The sequence below is a fragment of the Nerophis lumbriciformis genome, linkage group LG16, assembly GCF_033978685.3.
Source record: "Nerophis lumbriciformis linkage group LG16, RoL_Nlum_v2.1, whole genome shotgun sequence".
Lineage (NCBI taxonomy): Eukaryota > Metazoa > Chordata > Actinopteri > Syngnathiformes > Syngnathidae > Nerophis > Nerophis lumbriciformis.
This window is the reverse complement of record NC_084563.2, coordinates 13,929,599-13,949,598: the sequence shown is the minus strand read 5'-3', so window position 1 is coordinate 13,949,598 and position 20,000 is coordinate 13,929,599. Positions and strand designations below refer to the sequence as shown.

The window sequence follows — 20,000 nt, the reverse complement described above, 5'->3', positions numbered from 1 at the left end:
TTCTAAATTACATTTAACCTTTAAGCTTTTTTATTTCACTTTTGTTATGTTTTTGTTTATTTTAATAGTATTTTTAGAATGTGCCGTGGGCCTTTAAAACATTAGCTGTGGGCCGCAAATGGCCTCTGGGGCACACATTTGACACCACTGCTATAGATAATAAATTAAATGTGATAGATCTATGGATAAAAAGCAGAGCCTGGCGACGCATGCGCGTTTATCATAACTCTCTCCCTCTCTGAACCTCCCTCACCAATGCTGCTGCGTGCACAATTTGTTTTGTTTTTAACCCCTTCTTAACCCTGAACGTACATTGAAAATACACGCAACCCTAACTCAAAATGCCGGACATTTGAGGCATTTAAGAAACTCCGCCCTGACAGCTCCGCAAAAGAGGACATGTCCGGTGAAAAGAGGACGTATGGTCAGTCTATCCTAGCCCGTTAGCTGCTAGCATGCCGTGTGTTGTGCCTCGGTGTGCATTGTTTACACAACGTGCGTTACGCTACTTAATATGTCCGTGTGGAAACTCGTTCGGTACACCTCCGAACCGGAACCCCCGTACCGAAACGGTTTAATACAAATACACGTACCGTTACACCCCATATATATATATAAGGGCTGGGCAATATGGCTTTTTTTAATATCACGATACACGATATATATCAATATTTTACCTTAGCCTTGAATGAACACTTGATGCATATAATCACAGCAGCATGATGACTCTGTGTCTACATTTAAACATTCTTCTTCATACTGCATTAATATATGCTACTTTAAAACTTTCATGCAGAGAAGGAAATCACAACTAAAAAAAAATCACTATTATTTTCATACGGTGTTGATCTGGAAATGGTTGCCTCTGCATTTTGATGGTGTGGGCGTGTGGCACCGAACGGAGATGTTGACTGCGGAGTTTCCACCCCTCTTCATTCTCTAGCAGGGGACTTTTCAAATGATGCTACATATTAGCAGTAATGCTACTTTTTATAGCAACGCTTTCGCCCCACACTTGACAAATTACGGTTGTCTGTTCGACATATTCCCACTTGAAGCCAAACCACCGCCAGACGATAGACCCCCTGATGTTTTTCTTGGGAAATAATTATTCCTTCATTTGCTACCAGATTCGCACCTTCTTTCTCTCGTATTACTACTCGCACCACAGCTAACTCTAGCCATGCTGCTACCTCTCTGCTGCGCGAGGGCGTATACGTATGTGACGTATGACGTGACAGTATGTGACGTGTGTAGAAGCTGCGCTTGCTGTCTGTGAGAAGGAGACACAGGAAAGAGCGAGGAGAGCCTGTAGTGTAATGCCAGCAGCTAAAAGCAGCTGCATGAGAATGCATACTCGAATATCACGATAGTCATTTTCTATATCGCAGAGACAAACCCGCGATATATCGCGCATATCGATATATCGCCCAGCCTTAATATATATATATATTCCAGTGGCGGGCCGTGCGTTTCTCACCTAAGCCTTCAGTGATGTCCGACTTCAACGATTACCTCTCAAAATACAATACTTTATGTCACCACATGACCATTGCTGGAGAAATACTATACAGAAACACATTTACACACTACTGAGGCTACAGTCAAAAACTTGCGAACTGATTGGCTATCCCGAGTTTTTTGAATGACTTAACATATAATGTTACGTTAACATAGCAGGTACGTTCTCAGTTGGTTATTTATGCGTCATATAACGTACACTAATTCAGCCTGTTGTTCACTATTCTTTATTTATTTTAAATTGCCTTTCAAATGTCTAATCTTGGTGTTGGGTTTTATCAAATACATTTCCCCCAAAATTGCGACTTATGTTTTTTTCCTTCTTTATTATGCATTTTCGGCCGGTGCGACTTATACTCCGAAAAATATGGTATATTATATACACATACATATATATGTATATATTATATACATATATTATACACACACATATATATATATACGTATATATTATATACACACACGTGTATATATACATACATATATATATATATATATATATACACATGCTACTTGGTGCCTTGTCTGCTTTGAGCTGCTGTGACGTAGCTTAGCGTAACAACCCAAAAATCACTCAAAAAAAGCACAGATTCCAAGGCGGCTACAGTTGATAAAAACATTACTGGGAAACGTCCGGCGGGCAAAATCTTAGCCACATTTTGCTTAGGTCTGATTCATGGAGTTGCTGCATCGCACACCTAATAATTTTGCTCGATCTATAATTCGGTATCCAGTTTTAATGAACCTTTATTTTTACCTCAATGTACGATTAAGTAGTTTGCATGTTGTCCCAGCAATGTTTATTTTCTGACAATATTTAGCATTAAAGATAACAGTATGTTGCTATGGGACGTGCAGCCTTATGAGATTTGATTTAGTTTATTTAACAGGGCGTTCTTAAAAGGGGCACTTTTTTATTTATTTATATTCCTGTCATTTACAATTCCTATGCAGGAAAAGAACAGATTTTTTTTAATGCATTCTAACTATTGCACCCATAAGGTATTGGTGCTTGATGCACACAAATTACAATCATGCTGCTGTATTGACATTTGTCGGTGAGCTGCTGGACGCCTGTGAGTTGGTGAAAGTAAATTCTAGATTATAAATCATGCCTCTGTCCTGGATAGTAGAATGTTGCAACCAAAAACCGGCGATTTGGTGAACTTTGATTTTTTTTAACTTGGAACCAGAGATGGCAAGAATGTCACAAAAAGATGCTTGTTTGAGGCCACCTTTTTTTAAATCATCCGGGTGGATTATGATTAATTCAACTAAATGGGAGTATAAGAGTTTGAGTTTATTTGGAACACGCATGCATACATGACACCTGACAATTTCCAGTTTCTCTATTTGACATGTTTGAAAGGGAGTAGGAAGAAGCAGAGCTCATGTAATCCTACCTTTTCATTTACATAGCAGTTGCTAAAACTTTTGTTCACTTCCTGTTCTCAATTCATTAACAATATACTCCCATAAGTAATAACAAAAATAAATAAATAATTGGTGAAGTTATATTTCATATGGTGAGAGGAGTAAGATCATCTTGAAAATGGATGGATGAAATAAATTCAGAATGTTTATCATGGTTCTTCTTCTTTGTACTTTGTAAACTAAGCTTGAAGAGTTCCTTGAAGTGGATTAGTACATTGATTTGCTTAATCCATTCCATCATTTAATTCCACATACTGAAGGTCTTAAGTGTTGTACGTGCGTACAAATGTTTAAAATTACATTTGTCTCCAAGATTACATTTCTCTTTTGTTGAGGATTGTTGTATACTATTGGGTAGCAGATTACCGGTAGTTTGCCTTGTGCATAATTTTAGCTGTTTGCAAATTCACTATGTCGTGGAATTTCATTATTTTTGATTCAATGAATGAAGAGTTTGTATGTTCTCTATATCCAACATTATGTACTATTCTAACTGATCTTTTTTGTAACACCGTTAATAAATGAAGTGTAATTTTGTAGTTATTTCCCCATATTTCTACACAATAAAATGGTAACACCAGCGAGCAGTAGAGAATATGGAGTGATTTTGCCAGAACATCCTATCAGCCCGCATCCCTGTAAAGGCACATTGTACAGTAATTGACTTGTTTTATTTTCATGGTGTATATTTCTTGTTTAGCACTTTGCAAAAATGCTTCTGTTTCAAAACAGCTGGATCTGTTTAGCACACAGCTTCTAAAACTTGCAGCTCATCCTACTTACATTCTGGATCAAAAATATAAGGTTCTGGATCATCATTTGCCCCACTCTCATGAAGTCTGCCATTAAAAGTGGTAGTTGCTGGAAAGAAAACGTTGCGATGCATGTTTGACAGCGATTCTCAAACTTTTTTCACAAAGTACCACTTCAGAAAAAAATAGTACCTTCAAGTACCACCATAATGATCAACATTAAAATATGGTAGCGTAGTAGGCCTAGGTATTAATTAAAAACTGGGCATAGATTTTTAATATGTTTAGCCACTGTGGCATTACAGTTTAAACAGTAACACTGTTTGAATGTAGGGAAATAAAACACTAATTTATTCAAGTGAATCTTTGGCGTATCACTAGTGGTACAGTTTGAGAATCACTGGTCCAGGAAATTAAAGTACCTGCAAAATGTAAAAATAAGTTGATTTTAAATGTTTCAATTGTATTCACAATCCGCAAAGTACGTTAAAATACCAATTAAACATCACAAAATGCCAATTTCAGACAACCATTTAGAAAATTCAGATCCGAATGTCTGACAATTTCCATCGATTCGGAGCTGGGTGACGTTCCAATGGGGACTCTTCTTCACTCTGACCATATCACAGTTATACTGGAAATACGCAAGAATTAGAAAGATGTGCTGTCTTATCATTCACAATCCAAGACATGAACACATTTTTAATAAGTGTAAATCGTAAATATGGATATAAAAAAAGTCAGCTATTGAGTTGATGTGGACCATCCAAGGCCAGCCAACAAACTATCGTGACTTAAATAACCAAACATTAGCGCTATAAGCACGAACGCAGACTGAGTATTTTTCGCGGTGTATTGATAACATACAGCTAACTAGCCCACTGCTGTTGTACTGAGCTAGCAGATGTCCTGCTGCCATATTGCGTCTAGTCAATTATTCTAGACCACAAACCATGCCTCTCGTTTGGATAAAGAGGATTTAGACATAAAATTCATGGTTCATCTGTGACATGTTATTTATACCCGGAGATGTAGACGACGACAACCAAAGCCAGTGTCTGGAGGCAGCAACTTTCCTCTTAACCATTCATGTGGATTATGATTAATACTTTAATCGGGAAGATTTTAACATCCCATCAGTCATCGCAGTGAAAGTAGACATGGTGCAGTAAGCTACCATTTTAGGTTTGTGTTTCTTATTTAGCATGATGCGGTGTAGTTTCTCTAAAGTTGGAAGCATTTAGAACAAAGCTCTCAACTTGTTCACCCTCCCTAATGTTCTGGATCAAAAATAAGGTTCTGGCTCACCATTTTTCAAAGAGTAAATCGTTTTTGGCCTGCTCATTATTTCTCTGAATATCTGACATTACTATTTAGGTCATACCCTCGCAAACTGCATGTATTTTAGTATTATAAATCAGATATAGCTTTAATACAGAGAGACTTGTTTTTCCGATTCTGGTACGGTACTTTAAAATGTTTACATTATGGATGTGCCTCTTATGTAATGCATGTAAGTAATACATCAAGGCCACTGGAATGTATAGGCAGACTAGAGTGATTCTTACCAGCTTTGTATTTTTTAAAGTTGATTTAGTTGGAATGCATTAAAGAAAGAAAAACATTTGTATGCGTGCCTCACATAAGGATTTTGAATGATAGGCAAAATTCCCAGTACGGTTCCCCTTAAATGGTTAACATTGCACCACACAAATGCATATCATGTGGGAGCTTCTTAAATCCACAGGCTTTTTATAGTTTTATTTTCAAGTTTATACAGACATTGACAAAAGTGGTCACTGCAAAATGGATCGCGTTGCCTTGGTTACACTCGTTTAGCACAGCAGCAGCATTTTTCAACGAAGAGATTGATTTTACCAAATCACTTACTGGAACGATATTCCCTGGCAAAAATGACGAATGTATAAAGAGTTTGTTTACACTATGTGGTAACTTGGCAGCCTATAAGGAATCACAATTTTTTCCATGTGCTTCGGTCAAAGGCCAATGCAACCTGCTGTAACATCACTTGCAGCCCAGCAATACAAAAAATAGTTGGTTAAGTCAAAATAAAACAAGTGCCTAATGTATTATTGGTTAGCCACTACAAACAAAAAGGTACACTGATATCAAGAAGTATGTTTATTTATGATAGCCATTTCTGGTCTCACAAGATGACCTCATCTAGAAGTCAAATGGGACCGGTCCTGAGTGAAAAGGGACTTCACCTGAGGGGAGAAGACAACCACCTTCCGAGTCCACCCCTGCAGACAAGCACCCGCACACACCATCACCATCAGGGTGCCGCTGTCTCGCCCAGGTTACCATAGCAACCTGGAGGAAATGGAAGACAAGGCATGTGAGATTGTGCAATAATCAACATTTCCAACATGGAGACTACAGAAAGCAAACACTTTTTTCCAATAATTAATCTTAATGGTGGAACATTTGAATCCCCTCCACCAAAGTCATTAAAGAACCGAATTTAAGTGCCAACCCCTACCCCCAATAGTTTAGACAAAAATAATTAGCTATGATTAATGAGGTAAAATAAGATAATCCATACATGGTTGACCAACACAGAGTAAAGACAGGTTGATTTACATACCTAGTTGGCTGGATGCGGATATCCTAAAGAGATATTTCAGACTCCTATCACAATCGACCCCAGGTAATCAACAGGGTCCTGATGTAGCCTACAAACAAACTGCTACGGCTATTTTGGCTGGGATAGCCTACTGGAATACGAGTAAGAACACCTAAATGTAGGAATAATCAAAGGAATAAGCAAAGATAAAACGTGTCCACATAAGAGGATTCAGGTGTGCTAGAGAAAGAGGATTAAAATATATAAAATCACAGTTTGCAATAAAAACAAGGTCAAACCCTAGGTAGCCTACATGCATTGGCTGTGGGCCGACATCTGTAACCTTTGCACCCACCTGACTTTAAAGGCAATAAGCTTTGGGAAAGAAGGCTTGTAACTACAAGCTGACCTGTGGATAAACTTGAGGAATAAGTAAGTAAAACTAAGCTATGTGGTGTAAGGTTTTATTTAAAAAAGGAACATACAGATGTATATTGAAACAGTAATAAGGATCTCATGAACAGAGTACAAAGCATACATGTATGAATGGCTACAGGTGAAGAGTAAAACAAGTTGAAACTGTAGCTGCAACTCAAGCTAAGCGAGATGATTTGGGGAACAGATGGAAGGGAACTTTGGTGTTCCATCCATCTCTACTTAGGGGCGAATAATCCAATAAGGGGACGCCTTTTGACAATAACCACACAATCACCGCTAATACTAAACATTTTTTTGTCCAAGGAAAACAAGCATGTAATTAAAATGTAAATATTAAGAAAACAACCCTTTAACAATGGGTGAACGCAAATAAAAAAAATATTTAAAGGTCAACTACACGCCGTAAATGCTGGGGGAAATTGTACATAAATGTATTTTGTATTTGTGTCCTAGTTGCTTGTATTTAACTTTAAGCAGGCTTTTTCGGGAAGTGACCTTCCTACCTGTTCGGGGCTTTGAGGTCTTCATTATGTTTACGGGGTCAGCCAGACAGACGACCCCTTAGTGAGTTACTTTTGACGTCCAAATCCTGGTAGTAGTCGGTAGAGATGGGGGGTGATCGTCTAGTAGGTGTAGCCGCCCCTCGGGTAGCCGCCGCCTCCTCCTCCCCGGGTGTAGGGTGCCGGGTTCCTCTGCCCTCCGAAGGGACCTCCTTTCATTGGACCGTAGCCAGATGACTGTTGGCCGTAGCTGCTGCCAAAGTCGTTGTAGCCGTTTCCGCCACCATAGTTGCTTCCCTGGTCTCCGTAGCCACCACCATATCCTCCGCCATAGCCGCCACTGCCATAGCCGCCACCACCACCATAGCCTCCGCCGCCATTTCCGTAGCTGTAGTTTCCGCCATAGTCTCTTCCGCCGAAGCCATTTTGATTTCCCCGCATGCCGCGGCCTCTGCTTCCTCTCGGCGCCATGCCGCCTCGACCGCCCGCAGCTTGCATCTCCTGCTTGGTGAGGGCCTTTTTCACCTCGACTTTGTGTCCATTTATGGTGTGGAATTTAATCACCACGGCTTTGTCGGCGGAGTCGTGGTCGTTGAAGTAGACAAAGCCGAAGCCTCGCTTCTTGCCGGTGTCCTTCGCGGAGATGACTTCGGACTTCTCGATTTGACCATACTGGCAGAAATAGTCGTTCAAGTGCTCCTCTTCGATGTCGTCTTTAAGCCCGCCGACGAAGATTTTCTTCACTTTAGCGAGGGCTTCGGGCCTGCCGGCGTCTTCCCGCGACATGGCGCGCTTGACTTCGACAGAGTTGCCGTCGACGTTGTGCGGCCTAGCACACATGGCCGCGTCGGCCTCCTCCGGCGTCGAGTAGGTGACAAAGCCGAAGCAGCGTGACCTCTGGAGCTGCTTGTTCACCACCACGACGCAGTCGGTGAGCATGCCGTACTGCTCGAAGTGCTTACGCAGGCCATCGTCGTCGGTGTCCACGTTGAGGCCTCCAACAAAGAGCTTGCAAAGCTGGTCGGACATCTTTGAATTGGATGAGTGTGCGGTAAGTTGAAACGCTCGCTCAAAATGGTGGACGTGCCAGTAACGCAGTTCAATTTATACAGAACGCGCGTGACGTCACAGTTAGACACGCCTTTTCCGGTCCATTTGAAAAAAAACATGAACAGCGTCTTTTAACAAATGTTAAAAGAGAACCTTTATGACGAAATAAAACCTAAAACAAACTTAAACTGTTGCTGTTATTTTTCAAAACGTCACAGTGGGACATTCCTGGAAGACATCTTTTCATCTTGTTTGATTCAGCCTTTTTTTTCTTTCAAGCGTGCTGGCGCACATTGCAATGAAAAGGTTTGCGGGGGCCATTTTGATATTTTCTTTTTCGAAACCACCTCGATTTTGGTGAATGATGTTCCCGGGATTCAAAAGGGTCTCAGTCATTAAAGTGTTAAACAGGTCAGATATTATAAGACATTTGACCAAGTATTGTATTTTTTCAACAATACCACAATAATATCGTACCGTGGCCTTAATACGGTGACAATATTGTACCGTGAGATTTTCATGTCTTTACATTCCAAATGTTGATGCCATATTTTTGTGATTTTGACAGCCAAAATAAAGGTGTGTGCAAGTCTACAGCCCTGTGTGTTTTTAAAAGCAATAAACTGAAGGCAAACTCACAAACTAAGTCATGTATCTTGAAAAAGTCTCGGTACAGTATAGCTCAGGGGTGTCCAAACTTTTGCCACTGAGGGCCGCACACAGAAAAATCAAAGTCACTTTGATATTTTTATTTTCAAAACCAATATAATATATAGATTGTTTTAACCTTTAAGTCGCCCCTCGGGTATGGGTCTCAGTCATTAATTATTTTTTTTTAATAAGTTACAAGACAATGTATACACATAAATCTGTGGATATAATGTTTGTCTCTATGTCCTTTTTTTCCCCAAAACTGAATTTTGGCAAAAACACAAAAAATACAATATTTTCTCCCCAAAAAAATTTAAAGTGGAATATTACAGGTAAGTATAGCGGAATACTAAAATTCAAAAAAGGGTTAAAACTAAGTCATCCATTTGTTTTTTTACTTTCAATGCTTACATTTGTAGATGTTTTTGTTTTATGCTCTTTTTATCAAACAAAACTTTGTCTATGCAATATTTTCCCTAAAAAGTGCATGGAATTTTTGATGTCAAGTACTTGAAACCTTGAATAGATCAATGTCAATTTTGAAGAAAAAAGCCTGCATGGCAGCTTTGGGTTGATAGAAACAACATTGCAATTTTTTTCCCGTTACATTTCACCTATTTACTCTTTTGTTCCGCATTTACATGTTTTTTGTAAAAGTATTTTTAAAAATGTGCCGCAGGCCGTTAAAAAAAAAAATTAGCTGCAGGCTGTACTTTGGACAACCTCGGTATATAGCTCAACGGCAAAATATCTACAGATTGTCTTCAGGTCCATCCGTCGACATAAAGTTGTAATTTTTAAATTGTTTTATGCCTTTTTTTGTCTAAGAAAACCCTGTTTTTAACAGCAAACTAAATGTGCAATGTTCTCCTGAAAAAAAATCAGGAGAAAAAATACATAGAAAATTAAAAGTGGAATATTTGATGTGAAGTAATTATAGCCTTAATAACATTGATTTTGATTCTTTTTTTTTTTTAACAATGACAAGATGTGCATCATACCTTGTCACATGTAGAGTAATACAATTAGGATGACAGAAAGGTACATCAAGAACATTAACTAATACCATTTTAGTATAGTAAGGTTCACTTTTCTGCCTTATAATATAAACTTGTATTTTCTACCTGATCTATACTATTTTGAATCCAATTTTTGTGGGGTCAAAGTAGACATTTCTCTTATTTTGCAGCAGAGGAACTAAGTTGTTTAAATTGGCTTTACCATTATTCACTGTATTCGCATGTCTTTAGGCTGATCGTCGCAGACCTCATAGTTTCACAGGAGACAATGCATTTCCATGTGAAAAGAGTGACATTTGCAAGTCACACCACACCCTCAGCCATCAAGAGTGGCAAAAGACACAAAGGAAGCAACGCGCACACACAAGCAAATTCAAAAGTCTGGTAAAATCTTTATGAGGCATATTGATCATGAAACAAATCTTTTCCTCTAGTCTAAGAACAGAAACACAAGACGGTCCAAATGCATTCGATGGCAACAACTTTTTCTTAAGAACTGTGGACTAATGCCTAGAAGTCACTCGTTTTGAGTGGGGATTGGAGTTTAACCATTTTATACTTTGATGCTCATTTGTGCTTTAATCCACACTTACGTACTAAAAATTCCTCTGATAGGCTCAATCTTTAATCTAAAAACATAACAGGAAGAAAAAAATACAGTGGTACCAAAGTTTGTACGCCACAGTTTTAGAAAACATTTCGGCAAAATTGAGCTCGTTTATTGTTTGGCCAAACATCGGCTAAAAAAATGGTGTCATTCCGTGCAATCGAGTGCCCAATCAAAGAATGCTACTGGTGATTCGGTTTTGCCAATGGTAATCATACACAAGGTGAGCCAAACTAACGTATAGTCCTTACACACTAGGCCTGGTAGCATGCACTGTACTCGCCACCCATAGGGTCAAAGGTGAGAAACATTGTCGGATTCTAGAACAAAGTCATGGCCCGTCTTTGTTACTTGCTGTCTTTGCCAACAAGTCTTTAATAAAACAATTTTAATTCTTCATGTATTTCACACAATTTTCTGCAAGTATAACACATTTTTTCTTTGCAAAATGTGCTTTGTGTGAATGGATTTATTGGCTTTACTTTTATTACTTGTTGGAAAAGTTGCTACGGTTTTTTGTACGATTGGGTTTCACGACTCAAACGGGTTTTGAACCAAAACTGAGGTACTACTGTCAGTCGACAGTTCTTTCACTTTCTATATTTAGGGAAACATTGCCTAAAACTCGAAAATATAATTGACACATTCACTATGTGGACACAAGTACTGGGACACAGCCAGTAATCAAAAAGATTCAATCAGTCCTTGAATCTTATTCGAAATTAAAGAGGAAGTGCACTTTTTTTGGGAATTTTGACAATCGTTCACAATCAATATGAGAGACAAAAAGACGGTTGTTTACTTTCGCTTTCTAACATATAAAGCGATGGTGGCTAGCAATGGAGCTAATGGGAGCAATCAATTCTACCACCAAATCACTTTAAAAATGCATTCAAAAACCGCCAACAATACTTTACTTACGCTCCGTAACCTGTATAATAATCAAGCTGTAGCGACATTGTTATTGTAAGAGCAATGTTTTTCTAGCGTAGTCACACATCAGCGTGCTTCGTTATTAGCCATAAAGCAAACTGCGGCAAGAGATAAGCTAGCTTCTACGTCAGCACGAAACGCGTTTTGAGTTTGTAATGCTGTGACAGAACACCAATCTGTACTGACTGAAAAACATGAACAATCATATTACAGTATCTGTAAAGTATTATTTCATGTTTTGTTTGTACACAGCTAGCAGTGTATGTACTGTAGTTGTAATAACATGCATGACGTGCTGCGTGTATTATAATCGATTATTAAAGTTACTTACTCGATGGACAGTTGTTCGTCTGGTCCAGCTGGCCGGGAACGTTTACTGTTGATTTTGGTTAAGCAATCCATTTATGTCGAAATAGCTTGGCTCCAAGTTCCACATTTTGCAGCTTCACTTCGCCTCACTCTCTCCGCTTCTGTCTGCTCCAACGTCTCACCCTTCCTTTGTGCTGGCTTCTAGAAGCAGCACTTCATCCTCCATTAATTCAGATTCAAAAACATAAGGTTGTGAATCGCCATTTGTCCAAAAGTAGTCGTATTTGTGGTTTATTACCAAGTCTGCCATGATCCGGAAGTAGGAACACACTGGAAGTCAGAATTGTGCTGCTATAGAAACGGAAATAAATATGCCGAAGAACTAGTTCTGGCAATGATTATATGATCAAAATTCGGTAAATATTGAACATATTACCGTATTTTTCGGACTATAAGTCGCCGTTTTTTTTCATAGTTTGGCCGGGGGTGTGACTTATACTCAGGAACGACTTGTGTGAAATTATTAACACATTACCGTAAAATATTATTACATATTATTTAGCTCATTCACGTAAGAGACTAGACGTATAAGATTTCATGGGATTTAGCGATTAGGAGTGACAGATTGTTTGGTAAACGTATAGCATGTTCTGTATGTTATAGTTATTTGAATGACTCTTACCATAATATGTTACGTTAACATACCAGTTGGTTATTTATGCCTCATATAACGTACACTTATTCAGCCTGTTGTTCACTATTCTTTATTTATTTTAAATTGCCTTTCAAATGTCTATTCTTGGTGTTGGGTTTTATCGAATAAATTTCCCCCAAAAATGCGACTTATACTCCAGTGCGACTTTTATATGTTTTTTCCCCTTCTTTACTATGCATTTTCGTCCGGTGCGACTTGTACTCCGAAAAATACGGTACATATTGTTATGAACATGTCTGTTACATCATATATATACTTGCAGTGTGTATATAAAGCATTGAAGTTGTTTTAGAGGCTTTGAAGGCTACAACGGTGACTCCCATTAGCCGCATCTTCCAAGCATTTTTTAAATCATCGTTCAAATGTAAAAAAAAGAGGTGTTCTTTTCTCATAGTGATTGTGAACATAGGCTAAAAAAAAAAAAAAAAAAGTGCAGTTCCTCTTTTTTTTGTGGAAGGGCCTTTTCTATCCCCCGTGCACAAAGCACTGTCCATAAAGGCATGCTTGGAACAAGAACAAGAACCAGGCCAGACCTCACAAATGGGACACAATCCAAAATATTGTCAGAAGTCTTCCCGCAGTGGAAGCAGTCCCAGCAGTACGAACTCCTACGTTTTTATTTTACGTGGCGCAATTTCCCAACGAAAGTGGAATATAGTAAATTAAAGCAGGGAGGTGACGAGACCTCAACAAGGCATAGGAAGACCGCTTGTTCATCAAAGACAGCTGTCATGAGAATACTGACGAGATTATTAATATGACGCTCATGAATTTAGTAAGAAACGAAGAGTTAAACCATCACCAGTTTACATCAGAAAAAAAAACTTGTTCAGTCTGCTGTTAAGGAGGTCGACCTCCACAGTCTTTTCCTCCCCCACAAAGCCTGCCTACTATTTACATTACAAAAGCCAGCCTATTGCAGTCCTGATGACGGGGGGATGAAAGGCAGCAAAGATGGCATGTAAATCCATCCATTCTCCATCACACACACACACGCACGTACGTACAAACAGTTGCTACCAAATGAGCTGATTGTTCTCAAAGAGGTGAGCTCGGACAGTATATTCATCGGTTGTACTAAAACTGAATTATCTACTTCCTGGAGTCTACGGTTGAGAGTGTAAGGCCTGTGAAAAGATGACCGTCCGTGTGCGTAGATGATCTCGTCTTCTGGTCTCGTCTGATCGCAGGGGGGGGAAGCACCCGGTGACTGTGAGATAAAAATGGCCCAATGAGGAAACTTGGTCAATCTGAGCTCATCACGTGTTGGGGATGGGGACAAGGATGGGGGTGGGGGGCTTCTGGTGTAGCTGTGTGGTAGAGGTGGGGGGGGGGGGGTCACAGCTCCACAGGTTGATCACATCAGCCGAGCGACGGCGAGCCTTTTGGCATCGTGATGTTAGCGTGTCGCCTACGTGATCACATGATGTAGACCTTCTCGGCCTGTGAGAAGTTGAAAACCTCTTTGGTTCTGGGGCAGACCACTTTGTCGTCTTGGCGAATGGACAGCAGCGACTGGCAGAGAAAGAAAATAAGTCTTAAAGTAGCAGTAGAGTGGAAAAACAAGTTGCCTCTATATTGAAGCTATTACCATAAATATCTGATTTATGTCACCAAAAGACTTACAAAGTTCGCAAATAAATGCATGATCAAAATAGCACACTGCAAAAAGTCAGTGTTCAAAAACAGTACAAAAATTAGGGGTATTTTATTTGAACTAAGTCAAATTATCTGCCAATAGAACAAGAAAATTGGGCTTGTCAAGACTTTCCAAAACAAGTAAAATTAGCTAACCTCAATGAACCCAAAAATACTTAAAATAAGTATATTCTCACTAATAACAAGTGCACTTTTCTTGGTAGAAAAAAAAATTAACCTTTTTGCTCAATATGTTGAAAAATATTCTTAAATTAAGTAAATGCTAGTGCCATTATCTTAACATAATGATATGCGCTCGGCATCATGATTTTTTTTTCATGTTTGAAGTAAGAAATTATTACTTTAAAAAAGTACCATATTTTTCGAACTATAAGTCGCAGTTTTTTTCATAGTTTGGCCTCCAGTGCGACTTATATATATTTTTTCCTTCTTTATTATGCATTTTCTGCAGGTGCGACTTATACTCCGGAAAATACGGTAGTTGAATTCTTGTGAGTGTTGATGATACAGCTTTGCAACAGTTGCTATTCTAGTTTCAAGCATGTTTTACTCAATATAGGTCATAACATCTCTGCAACAAGCTGTCATATCTTACTGAGATAATGTAGGACCAAAGCTCTTAAAACAAGTAAAACACTCTAACATAAAATCTGCTTAGTGAGAAGAATGATCTTATCAGACAGAAAATAAGCAAATATCACTCTTATTTGAGATATTCAATCTTACTTAGATTTCAGTTTTTGCAGTGTATCAATATTGAGAGTTATTGAGGAAGCCAGTCACATGACCCGTGACGTTGAGGTAGCAATCGCAGATCTCTTCCCCATCAACAACAATGCGAATCAAGCAAACTTTGTGAGACAACAACGATTACTTTGGGAAAAATGAGGATCCAGAACCCTGAGCTCCAACACAAAGAGGATGGGCAATAAGTTTTAGAACCCGAGTGCTAAGCGGATGCAATTTTATTGAAACAATATAGCATGAGCAGCACTTCTAGCTGCTAAACATACAAACTAACCATAATAAAACAAACACTTGTTATGTTTCTAGTCTCCCTGGGATGCCGACCGACAGGACGCTCACATAATTCAATTTAGATTAAAACTCAATCACAATCCTCACAAAAGGTTAAAAAAAACAGTTGCTGCAACTACGTCTTTTTTGCCTTGTCTGGATGTCAAAGTCGACCAGTCGCTCGGTCCATGGCCACATTTGTCTACAAGGTGAGAGGTACATGAATTATAATCTAGAATTTACTTGTATATCAACATTACCATGAATTGATTAACGTGGACCCTGACTTAAACAAGTTGAAAAACTTATTGGGGTGTTACCATTTAGTGGTCAATTGTATGGAATATGTACTGTACTGTGCAATCTACTAATACAAGTTTCAATCAATTCAATCAATCAAAAAGCTAAAATGAGCTCACTTCTAGGAATGCGTCGCTAAAATAGTCCATCTATTATATCACTTATGTTTGGTATAATAATTAGTATAATAGTATAAATAGTATAAATATATAATAATAATTAGTATAATAGGCACAATAGAGGACCCTCGATCTGTTGATTCAATTTTTAGCTATTTAATTTAGATTTTGAATGCATAAAAAAAGTCAAGCATATGTGTTCTTGTCTTACATAAGCACTTTGAATGATAAACCGCACATCCCTTTCAGATTTTTGCGTATTTCCAGTACGACTGATCTGATATGGTCAGAGTGCAGAAGCGTTACTCCAGTGGCGTAGAATTTACCGAAATTGGCGAAGATATTCAAAATGGCCGATTAAAGCTGTGGCATTTTTTTATGTTTAGACGGTATTTTCACATGCTTTGAGATTGGATATGGTTTTATGGGTACAATGAAACACAAATAAGCATATAAAGTCACCTTGTTTTTTTCACTCTACCGGTAGTTTAAGTGAGCATTTTTAGAAAGAAATCCGAACAGGAGAGGGACGTGTACTTTGCACTCACATTGTAGCCGTACACGTAACCGTTGGGCAGCATCATGGGGGGGTTGTTCTCGTTCATGACCTCTCCAGAGATCTTACACACCAGTCTGGAGTTGGCGCAGTGGGCCATGGGAAGAGGTTGGGCCAGCTTGTTTAGAGATTTACTGCACACGGGGCAATCAGGGTTCTTGGAGGTGCCGTCCTCTTTGTAGCACTGACTGAATGCATAGTGGAGGTTAAGGGTAAAAAATGAAGATCACACCAATGTTCACTCGAAGGTGTCTTCTGCCCACAGAAAATCAATGCAGCGACACAAAATCCAAAGCTAACCACTGCTACAAAAATAAACACATACTTTATTCTGTATCATTTTCAATACAATTCTGTGAGTGAAAGTGGTCACATCAGATAAAAGAATGACGACGTCTGCCAACACGTTTTAAGGAGAAGTAGTCTGCATCAACAATCAATTTTTTATCACTTTCTGCCCTAATAACACCAAAACAAACTATCACGTTGTATTGACAGCAGCCAGTCTCTTTTATTTGTGCCAAAAGACGTTAGGCTCAGCCAGTGATGCTTTCACAGCCACAAAAATAGTCACGACAACTCCAACAACACACATTAACTGTAACTAGCAGGTCGACACACTAATGCGGTTCACACACAGCCAATCAATGTCATTGACAGCGTGTTATGCGTGCATTTTTCTGTTCTGCGAGTTAGCTTATAGCAGCTGAAGCAGTTGCAATAGTTAAATGCTGCATGCTAACTGTTTTGGCAAAACAAACGGGCACCATATGTCCACCCAAACTCCACAACCAGATGTTTGCTAATCCTAATTTCATGTATTAAGAATGTTAATTTATGGATATTAATCATGAAATGCAGTTACTAGATTACATAAATGCTAATAAAACTGTCATTATGTATTTTACAGACAAAAAGTTGTACACTGTATCCTATGCTTGTGCTACAGTACACATCTCATTGTGCAAAATGTGAATGTTTTAAGGAGAACTAAATGTGATCTCTGAGAGGGGTACATGTCTCAAATTCCTACACAGCAGGACCCCCTGTACAACATACAGCTCATGCAAAACATTTTTAATGTATTTTCATTGTGGAAGTAGTGTCAAAGCGCTTTGAGTACCTTGAAGGTAGAAAAGCGCTATACAAGTACAACCCATTTATCATTTATCATTGTCAAAGGGCCAAATAATTTATTTTAGAAAATAACAATGGAAATGATTGCTGTTATTTGATTATTATAATAAAACATTTAACTTATGTCAAACCTAGGACTGGTGTTATGCTGGTGTGGCCACAGAGTGCACGTCTGATGTTGCTCATGTGATCCACTGAATGTTCAGGGCGTTTGAGCTGAAACATGAAAAATTAGAGGGAACATCGGTATACTCATCGCAAACTGCTGTTGATGAGAAATGCCTGCCAAATCTATTTCACCAGATGAGCTCACAGGAGAATAAAGAGGTCACACGGAACTACAAGCAGCAGTGTGCAAGGATACGGTGTCTTGATGGCAGACAGACCGGCCTGCAGCGTGATGGTGAAGACAGAGTTGTTCCCCAGCTGGTGCAGTCTGTAGTTGTCGTATCGGAACTGCTGGATCAGCATCTTCCAGCGGGTCGGGTCCAAAAGATCCTTTTGGGACAGTAGGAGGACGAAAGACCAAATTAAAAGATTTGACAGTGACACGTAAATCTGTGCACTTTGCATTAGGATTTTGAGAGGTCACATGACTCCTCAGCATATTATTGGTATTAAAACAAAGTAGTTGTAAACTGGATGGACGGAGGTCAATGCGTAGACACAGTTACATCACAGTGGCTGCAGCCATTTAGCTCTTCATGTTGCTCGGCATGTCGGTTTCTGCCCGGAAAAACACGAGTGATGACGTCAGCGACAAATTTTACTATTTATTTTTGTTGATAACGTTAAAATCGTTGCACCTCTCGCGCGCAGATGAAACAAGCACCAATACATGCACACGTGTAACGTAGCAGACTGTATTGCAATTAGGGCTGGGCGATATATCGAATATACTCGATATATCGCGGGTTTGTCTCTGTGCGATATAGAAAATGTTTATATCATGATATTCGAGTATACGTTCTCACGCAGTTGCTTTTAGCTGTGGGCGTTACACTACAGGCTCTTCTCACTCTTTGTTGTCTCTCCTTCTCACAGAGACATAAAACAAGCACACCTTCTTACATACGTCACATACGTATACGCTTTCGCGGAGCAGAGAGGTAGCGGCATGGGTAACGTTAGCTGTGGTGCGAGTGGTAATACGAGAGAAAGAAGGTGCAAATCTGGTAACTAATGAAGGAAGAATTAATTCCCAAGAAAAACAGCAGGGAGTCCATCGTCTGGCGGTGGTTTGGCCTCAAGTGGGAATATGTCGAACAGACAACCGTAATTTGTCAAGTGTAGGGCAAAAGCGTTGCTACAAAAAGTAGCATTACTGCTAATATGTAGCATCATTTGAAAAGTCACCTGCTAGAGAATGAACAGTGCTTACTCAACATGTTAACATCTCTGTTCAGTGCCACACCAATAAAATGCCGAGGCAACCATTTCCACATCAACACCGTATGAAAAAAATAGTCAACAACAGAAGGAGATAACGTCCGCAGGAACCTACCACATAGCGAAGGACATACACTATTTGATTTCCTATTATGCAGCTCATTTTTATTTGACAGCTATTGAAATATCTTGTGTGACATCATGCACAAAAATGCACTTTATTTGTTTTAAACTATTGTAGTGGCGTTCTGTACAAAAAGTGCACTTTAATTTAGTGTTGTTTTGATATGTCATCTTAGTGACATCATGCACAAAAGTGCACTAATAGCTTGTTTTAAAATGTCTGACAATCTTGCACTGTTTTGAAATGACATGAATGTTTGTGCCACTGCTTAATAAATACAGTTTTGGTCAATTGACTTAGTTGTGATTTCCCTCTCTGCATGAAAGTTTAAAATGAGCATATATGAGCATATACACAGCAAGTGCTCTGTGTGTGTGTGTGCGTGTGTGTGTGTGTGTGTGTGTGTGTGTGTGTGTGTGACTAATATGCGTTACGGCTTGTATGGCAGCATTGTCACCATGTCGATAAATTAAAAAAAAGCAGTATAGTACTGTGTACTTGATTAGTTACAGTATACAGTACAACCCTATTATTGATCAATAAAATGAGAATATAATGGTAGGGGGAACACTAGTATTGATATACACTTAATTCTCAGACTCACAAGGAAACGCCCACATTAAACCCTGACTATGTTACCTTGTACGGGGAGATGTGTGTATCTGAGGGGAAGGCCAGCATGCCCATCACCTGCCGAACTTCATCCAACTGTCCGCCTTCTGCTTGGCTGAAGTGTTTTCTCGCATGTCTGATGCACATGAGCACGTACAAATTAGTGTGAAAACAATGACTTTAAAAGTGGTATCTAACACCGCAGCATCAAGGTACCTGACAGCATCCATTCGTTTGTTTTGTCTGATCAGCTCGATGAACTCCTGGATCCTCAAACTGAACTCCAGGCAGCTCTGCGAATGACACGACGTAAAAGTGGCTATAACAAAGAGCTCACAAGAACGCAGTGTGTGATAACATTGCTTACTATTTCTTTGCTGCACTGCATTATGTTTTCCAAGCGACAGTTCATCAAAGAAAAGGAAAGCCATCACCGCGGAGAGGTGAACAAGAACATCATAAAGAGCTCACCGATATTGGCCGCTCTTTTGGGGTCAAACGCTCGACTGTCTTAGCCATCATTAAGGATCAAGATTATTGAATGCTAGAAGGGTCATGGAGCATGTGTGAA

At 39.2% G+C, this 20,000-nt stretch overlaps 2 protein-coding genes across 3 annotated transcripts in view; both read right to left on the bottom strand.

The window, feature by feature from the left end:
• The window catches only part of LOC133617011 (heterogeneous nuclear ribonucleoprotein A0-like), a 19,078-nt gene extending 10,756 nt beyond the window's left edge, over positions 1-8,322 (bottom strand). The window contains exons 1-2 of the mRNA XM_061976657.1: positions 7,236-8,322; positions 5,936-6,041 (exon numbers count right to left, since the gene is read on the bottom strand). Coding sequence (XP_061832641.1) covers positions 7,356-8,261 — 906 coding nt within the window. The 5' untranslated portion in view covers positions 8,262-8,322 and the 3' untranslated portion in view covers positions 5,936-6,041; positions 7,236-7,355. The remainder of the gene's footprint in view (positions 1-5,935; positions 6,042-7,235) is intronic.
• A 2,002-nt stretch (positions 8,323-10,324) lies between these two features.
• maea (macrophage erythroblast attacher, E3 ubiquitin ligase) overlaps positions 10,325-20,000 on the bottom strand; it is a 117,403-nt gene continuing 107,727 nt past the window's right edge. For both annotated transcript variants that reach the window (XM_061976647.2, XM_061976649.2), the window contains 5 exons: positions 19,646-19,722; positions 19,457-19,565; positions 17,669-17,802; positions 16,160-16,355; positions 10,325-14,031 (listed from right to left, as the gene is read on the bottom strand). In XM_061976647.2, coding sequence (XP_061832631.1) covers positions 13,936-14,031; positions 16,160-16,355; positions 17,669-17,802; positions 19,457-19,565; positions 19,646-19,722 — 612 coding nt within the window. In that variant the 3' untranslated portion in view covers positions 10,325-13,935. The remainder of the gene's footprint in view (positions 14,032-16,159; positions 16,356-17,668; positions 17,803-19,456; positions 19,566-19,645; positions 19,723-20,000) is intronic.